This window comes from Plecotus auritus (genome assembly GCF_963455305.1).
Source record: "Plecotus auritus genome assembly, chromosome: X".
NCBI lineage: Eukaryota > Metazoa > Chordata > Mammalia > Chiroptera > Vespertilionidae > Plecotus > Plecotus auritus.
Genome location: NC_137784.1, coordinates 86,468,001 through 86,476,286, shown reverse-complemented (window position 1 = coordinate 86,476,286; position 8,286 = coordinate 86,468,001). Strand labels below are relative to the sequence as shown.

Below are 8,286 nucleotides of genomic sequence, written 5' to 3'. Positions count from 1 at the left end.
TGAATAGGGCTCTATTCTTCATATGGAGTTGCCCTCACCGTTTCCTACTCCTAATGGTTGAAAGAGTGAAGTCCTATAAGAATGGAGATATCAAACAGTTCAATATCCTTGTTATAATGCAGACCAAAAATAGGGACCCTTTCCATGCTACTCCAGAAAACAGGCTATTCCTAGAGTGACTTGGCTCCCAAATTTGCCATAACAGATAAAAGATCCAGAGACTGAGAATCATCAATGAGACTGTCCAACCTCAAAGGGAAGGTAGGGGAGGGTGGGGGTAAGGGGGGGAGATCAACCAAAGGACTTGTATGCATGCATATAAGCCTAACCAATGGACACAGACAACAGGGGGGGTGAGGGCATGAGTGTGGGGGGGAAGGGGTTAATGGGGCAATAAGGACACACATGCAATACCTTAATCAATAAAGAAAAAAGAAAGATTGGGGCTAGCCTTGGCCAGTTTGGCTCAGTGGATGAAGCATTGGCCTGAGGACTGAAGGGTTTCCTACCTCATATCTAGGTTCCAGGTTCAATCCCTGCCCACAGGGCACATTTGGGAGTCAACCAATCATGTGTCTCTCTCACGTCAATGTTTCTTTTTCTCTGTCTCTCCCCCTCCTTTCTACTCTCTCTAAAAATCATTGGAAAAATATCCTCAGGTGAGGATTAACAACAACAACAACAACAACAACAAAGAGGGGAGATTGGGGCTGGAGGAGGGTGAGAAAAGAAGCATGTAGCTATTGACTAGAGTTGTAGTGCCAGACTGGGGCTCTTTGAAGGCTGAGTCTACAACTCACACATCATCCATGGTGAATCTCAACCTCATGCCTTCAATCTCACACATAGAATAAATCTATTTTTGGGGAGAGAATTTGAACTGGATTATTTTTGAAGGTCTAGGAATAAATTTGTGCTCTTTTGCATATAGGCAGTTCAGAACCACTTTTCCACTCCCACCTCCTCCCCAAAGCAAAGTTGGAAGTTTTCCCTCTCCATCCTATACACTCCTCAGCCTCTGACTTATGCTGTTTTGAGAGATGTTTCCTGCTTAGTTCTTTTTTCACCCTAGTTTTAACCAGCTTTCACTTATTTATAACTGTTGCGGCATACTATTGTGACAGATCTTTAAGATCCAGCAGGTGTGCCCCTAACTGGTCTCTTGAGAAGTCAGGCTTTCTTATACTAAAATTAATGGTGAAAGTCAATATTATAAATAACTAAGAGTCCTGGTACAGGCAGATTGTTTCTGACAATAAACAACTAGGCTGAGCTTGACCAGTACACACCAGTGCCAGTGCTGATTATCAGTCCGGAAGAGAGTCATGCCACTACTTTTATCTTTGGTCAAAATTAACAATTTACTGGTAGTAAGGATTTTCCTCACTAACATCTCCCCCAAGCAATTCTTCTGACTATGTCTAGTATGGTTATTCCTGATCTTAGATAAACTTTAATGTTTATTATTTCATTTCACAAGCATTTATCTGGTACCTACACTATGTTGGGAACTTGGCTAGGCATTAAGGCTATGAAGAGGACCTCTAGAAGCTTCCATTCCAGTGGGCTGTGTTCTATATAGGCAGCTCTGCCCCCATTGTTGCCCACTCCTTGTGGTATGAAGTCCTATAAATAAAGAGATATTAAACAGTTCAGTATCTTTGCCACAATATATACCAAAAATAGGAATAGTGTATAAATCAGAGTGATACATTTCCTAATGGGTATAAGTATGAGGCACAGATGGAAAAACAATGAACTCAACCTGGGGGTGTTAACTAAGGCTGCACAGAGTAGGGAACACTTCCATTAGGTATTGAAGGTGGAGTTCATCAGGATAATCTAGAAGTAGAGTATGGGAGGAGAGGAGGACATTCAAGGCAGAAGAAATGGTATTTTCCAAATCTGATGCTTGACAGAGTATAAAATATATGTCTGTAGAACTGCAAGAATTTTACTGTAGCATCAGCTGAGAACAGTGGGACATGGAGGTATACCGAAAGACAAGGGCCAGATGGAGAAAGACAGCCTGCATCATCGTGAAAGAATCCTCTACATTTGCTGATACCACTTCATTTATTCCTATTCATTTTCTACTCATTGTGGTCCCTCAACTTATAACCTTACTCTCTGAATCCAAATCTAACAGACAGACACCTTTCTATCTTTAGCTTACCTGAATTCTTCAACAGAATGTAAGATGTAACAGGCACTTTTCATCCTCAACGTTTCATCTTCCTTGGATTGTAAGATATCACTGTCTCCTGGATTTTGCTGTTTTTCTGGACTTTTCATATAAGTTTTCATTATGACTTCTTTTCTTTTTGCCTGACCCTTAAATGTAGGTTCTAGAGTTTTGTCCTCTGGCTTCTTTCTATACTCTACATTGTCTTTTGTTGATCTTATATACTGCCATAGCTTCAAATACCCTTTATCAATTTATTACAATCAAATTTATATCTCTAGCTCAACTTTCTATTATGAGATGCAATATGTCAAACTGTCTACTGGATATTGCCACTTGTACATTCTATAGGCATCACCAGTTCAAAATGTCTAATAGAATGCACTATATCTCCCACTCCTTCCTTTAGTGTTCTCTATCTTAGAGACTTGTATCATTTTTCAACTGAGTTGCCTAGGCCTCAAAAGCTTAAAATCATCTTGGAATCTTCCTTTTTACTCCTTACCTTCTATATCTTGTCAGTGACCAAGTGTTGTTGGTTCTATCATCTTAAACTCTGATATTTTTTTATCTTGGTGAAATTCATCTCCATTTTTTCTACATCTTTATTACCTGTCTCTTGGCCTGTCATCATTTCTCATATGGATTACTACAACAGCTTCCAAACTGGTCTCCCAGCCCCCAGTCTTGCCCCCCTTCCAACCCATTACTTAAATCAATTGTCTACAGGATTAAATCTAAAACCCTATGAATGGTATTTATGACTCTTGGTGATCTTCTCCCTATCTTGGCTGATAATATAGACCCAAGCAGAACAAATGACTTGGAATTCTGAAAAATCTAACATATCCTTTTCTTTTTAAAATTCTGTGTTTTACTACATGCTGTTCCTTCAGCCTGCAAGTCTCTTAATACCAATACCCCTTGCAACCCCATTCTCCAGGCTAACTTTTCTTTCAATACTCAACTCAGAGAGATGTCTCTTCTCCTCCCTCCTCCCCTCCCCTGAAATCTGGGTTTGGGTGATCTTCTCTGTCTTCCTCTGTCTGGGCTATTTCAATCATAGCACTTTTTACCCTGTATTGCCATTATCTGTTTACATTTTTGTCTCTCTCCAAGAGGACAGTATGGTGGAGAAATGTGGACATATTTAATATTATAATAATATCATTAATATAATGCTAATGACATACCAGACCCTGTTATAAATGCTTGCTGTATGTTAACCCATGTAATCCTCGCAACACTGTGGGCAGTTATTACTAAAGTTAAATCAACAGAACTTGGTGATGAATTGAATGTGGGGTCAGAGAAGAAGGAAGAGTCTCAGTTGACTCCCAGGTTTTTGACTGGAGCAAATGGGTGAACTGTGCATGGAAGTGCTATCCACTGATATAAGTAGTACAGGAAGAACAAGAAAAGGAGGAGTTTTGGTTGGAGGGAGCGGGGAAATATTTCCAGTTTGCGAACTGCTATCCCTTTGCCATTTTTCATAACCAATATTTCCAGAAGCTTCAGGAATAATGTGAGTAACACATATTTCCCTCTCATTGACAGGCATTTGGAAACACCACTGTTCATCTCAGGAAAGCACATTAAGTTTCCAGTATCTCTTTGTTAGCTTGCTGGAAACAGGAAGGATATATTCCTGGAACCTGGTCTTTCTCTCATCTTATGCTCTGGTTTAAGACTCTCAGAAGTCAGAGAGGACACTATGACCTTGCACTGTACAAGCTCTTGTGGTGGTTGTGCCTCCTGGCCTTCACATCTCTCCCTAAGCAGGTGTGAGCACCCCCCACAAGATAGGTGTTGTGGGCCCGTGGGCTCGTGATCATTTGTTCTCAAAGGCCCTGCCTGAACTTGCTGCTCAATTCGCCACTGAACAGATCAATAGAGACCCATCATTTGACCCGGGTTATTCTTTTGAATATGTGATTTTCAATGAAGATTGCCAGACTTCCAGGGCCCTTTCCAGTTTCATTTCTCACCACCAGGTGGCTTCAGGATTCATTGGACCTGTCAACACCAGCTACTGTGAGGCAGCCTTGCTGCTTGGAAACAGCTGGGACAAAGGGATTTTCTTTTGGACTTGTGTAAATTATGAATTAGATTAAAAAAAAAAAACACTACCCGACCTTTTCTCAGACACTCCCTTCTTCCATTTGGTGTTGGTAACTGTCATGGAATATTTCCAGTGGGCTCAGACTGGAGTAATTTCTTCAGATGAAGACATTTGGGTGCACACAGCCAACCAAGTTGCAAATGCTCTTCGGAGCCATTGCCTACCGGTAGGGGTCGTCCTGAACATGGGACAAGACAGCCAAAGCCTTCAGGGAGCTCTCCAGTAAATTTGCCTGGTGGACAGAATTCTCAGTGAGTGCTTTTCTCCTGGCTGAGGTTTAAATGTGACTCAGAGAAAGATACTACAATCTCCAACCTATTTCCTATCTTCACACCCTAGGGTATCAAATTACTCCCCAGTTCTTCATGCATTTGCCCCCTTCCACTCCCACACAAGCCGGAGACTGAAAAAAGGCACAAAGAATTCTGCAGTTAAAGTGCCTTTAGGTGCCAATGTCTGCTTTCAGCACCTGGGTGGGGAACAATGGCATCAAAAGCAACTATATCCACATACCCTCTATGCCCTTAGAACCCTGGAGGTTTCAGATTAGCCAAAGAGGAGTATTTTTATTGCTCCATTTTTGTCTGTTCTAGTCACTGAAGGGGGATTTTCCTTTCACTCCCTTCTGGGTACTTTCCCTCATAGGTGACCAAGGCCCTTGTGTTATCACATATCACTGTCTTATCTGGACTCTGAAATGCATGTCCCCCTTCTGTCCTCTACCCCCAAACCAGGGCTACTTTCTCTGCAACACACAAGTAGCAGATATGGAACATCCTTTCTGGCTAATAAATTAAAGCATATTAAAATAAGGCTGTCTGCATTTTAATATTTTCCCTTTCAAGAAAAGTTTTTAAAAATATATTTTTATTGTTGATATTATTACAGATATCTCCCATTCCCCCCACCTCAAGAGAAGTTTTATGTTCAAAGATAACTTTTGCAAAGGCACTGGACAAATTGTGAACACTTTGGATCAACCCACTGAAGCTAGCATTAGCAGGGCGAGTGGGGATATTTTGGGGAAGGGGGTCCTTCCCGATCCTTTTAAATCAGATCTTTTATTTACACTTATTGTAAACTCTCGTGACACTTGGTCTTGATTTTTTTTTGTTCTAATTTTTTAAATATCCACTTTACCTTTTTTTCTAGAAAGTGGCAGTAATTTGTAAGAACACTGCTCATTTCCTCATTGCAGCCACTCCACCACTTTGGGACAGATAGCTCAGACATTACTTTGTCAAACTGATTACTTCTAGGATTAGTCCTAGTCCCAGTCATTTCCTTAACATAACAATGGGCTTGTTAGAGAATGGTCCAGCTAAGTCCTGGCCCATACCCAGAATCCCATCTTAGGTTTCAAGTGTCTCCAGTATTGGACCTTAATTATGATTATTATGGGAGGATGAGGGGAATAATTTTTAGTTCCAGGAACTACAGTAGTCTGCTTTTAGCTCCACTCTACACGATTCTACAATGTTAAGCAATCAGTGTGGCTCTGATTACTTCATAATAGAGCTGATACTTTTAACGCAGAGCTCAGAATTATTTTTATTTTTTCCCCTTTTTTATTTTTTATTATTTTTATTTTTTATTGTTTAAAGTATTACATATAGTAGTACATATATCTCCTTTTTCCCCCATTGACCTTCCCCCGTCTCCCCTACCTTCTGTCGCATGCCCTCATCCCACCGCCCCCAGTGTCTTGTGTCCATTGGTGTGCTTATATGCATGCATACAAGTCCTTTAGTTGATCTCTTTCCCCCCCTCCCCAACACTCCCCAGCCTTCCCGCTATAATTTGACAGTCTGTTCGGTGCTTTACTGCCTCTGTATCTATCTTTTTGTTCATCAGGTTATAATGTTCTTTATTTTCCATAAATGAGTGAGATCATGTGGTATTTTTCTTTCATTGCCTGGCTTATTTCACTTAACATAATGCTCTCCAGGTCCATCCATGCTGCTGCAAATGGTAAAAGTTCCTTCTTTTTTATAGCAGCATAGTATTCCATTGTGTAGATGTACCATAGTTTTCTAATCCACTCATCTGCTGATGGGCATTTAGGCTGTTTCCAAATCTTAGCTATGGTGAATTGTGCTGCTATGAACATAGGGGTGCATATATCCTTTCTGATTGATGTTTCTAGTTTCTTGGGATATATTCCTAGAGTGGGATTACTGGGTCAAATGGGAGTTCCATTTTAAGTTTTTTGAGGAAACTCCATACTGTTCTCCACAGTGGCTGCACCAGTCTGCATTCCCACCAGCAGTGCACGAGGGTTCCTTTTTCTCCACATCCTCTCCAGCACTTGTTGTTTGTTGATTTGTTGATGATAGCCATTCTGACAGGTGTGAGATGGTACTGCATTGTCGTTTTGATTTGCATCTCTCGGATAATTAGTGACTTTGAGCATGTTTTCATATGTCTCTTGTCTTTCCTTCTGTCTTCTTTAGAAAAGATTCTATTTAGTTCCATTGCCCATTTTTTTATTGGATCATTTATCTTCCTTTGATTAAGTTGTATAAGTTCCCTGTAGATGTTGGAGATTAAATCTTTATCAGTGATAACATCAGAATTATTTTTAAAGATCTAAAACCATTTCCAGGGAGATGTGATGCCAGAAACAGGCTAACATATGTAATATCATAACTTTATAATATGTTACAAATCTTCATGAATCCCAGTGTCTCTTGCAAGTTTACATTCCATGAGTGTTTCATATCCCACCCATTCTAAATAGTATACTCTTTGAAATGGCATTTTGACCTCTACCATGAAATGTTAAATAAATCTAGGTCCTGAAGTAATTTGGACTGTCAGACTGAGAGAAGTTAGGGCTGAGTACTCACCACCCACAATTCCTTAGAGGTATAGAAGTAGCAAATGTACACAATATTGCCCTACTCTTAGAGATTTATTTCCTTAGGTCAGTGGTTCTCACTGCAGCTGCACACTGGAATTACCTGGACATCTTTTCAAAATGATTGATGCCAGAGTGCCACCTCCAGAGATTTTCCAATGGTCTGATAGTAGGGTCCCAGCAAAGGTATTTTAAATAGCTGCACAGAATATAGCCAGAGTAAAGAAACACTGCTTTAAGTTAATGAAAATGCAAATGAATGTTCCTTACTTTAAGCCATTAGTCATTTTTGTCTTGTGACTTTGTTTAATCAGATTATTTTCTTTGTGACAGTATGGATGAGCCCACTAAGGGAATGAAACCTGTAAGATTAGGGGTGAAAGCTAGAGAGGAAGGTATGTGATTATGGAACAAAGACAGACCCTGGTTAAAGAAGACAGCGACAAGAAGTCCAGTAGGGACTCAGAAAGGGAGATAAAAGGTAGTAAAGACAAAGCTGTAGGTGGGATCTCAATACCAGATTTCAAGCTGTATTATAAAGCCACTGTTCTCAAAACAGCCTGGTACTGGCACAAGAACAGACATATAGATCAATGGAATAGAATAGAGAACCCAGAAATCGACCCAAGCCACTATGCTCAATGAATATTCGACAAAGGAGGCATGAACATACAATGGAGTCAAGACAGTCTCTTCAATAAATGGTGTTGGGAAAGTTGGACAGATACATGCAAAAAAATGAAACTAGACCACCAACTTACACCATACACAAAAATAAACTCAAAATGGATAAAGGACTTAAACATAAGATGGGAAACCATAAAAATACTAGAGGAATCCACAGGCAGTAAAATCTCAGACATATGCTGAAGGAACGTCTTCACTGATACTGCTCCTAGGGCAATGGAAACTAAAGAGAAAATAAACAAATGGGACTACATCAAAATAAAAAGCTTTTGCACACCAAAAGAAACCATCAACAAAACCATCTCAAACTTGTCAGAATGGCTATCATCAACAAATCAACAAATGACAAGTGCTGGTGAGGATGTGGAGAAAAAGGAACCCTCGTGCACTGCTGGTGGGAATGCAGACTGGTGCAGCCACTGTGGAGAACAG

The 8,286-nt window shown here is 40.2% G+C and overlaps 1 protein-coding gene across 1 annotated transcript in view; it reads left to right on the top strand.

Moving 5' to 3' along the window:
- Window positions 1-1,985: 1,985 nt before the first annotated feature.
- Window positions 1,986-8,286, top strand: part of GUCY2F (guanylate cyclase 2F, retinal) — a gene marked incomplete at both ends in the record, with an annotated part of 197,736 nt that continues 191,435 nt past the window's right edge. Inside the window, 6 exon segments of the mRNA XM_080653124.1 lie at window positions 1,986-1,991; window positions 3,875-3,968; window positions 3,971-4,296; window positions 4,298-4,346; window positions 4,349-4,530; window positions 4,534-4,558. Of these exon segments, the coding sequence (XP_080509250.1) occupies window positions 1,986-1,991; window positions 3,875-3,968; window positions 3,971-4,296; window positions 4,298-4,346; window positions 4,349-4,530; window positions 4,534-4,558 (682 nt within the window).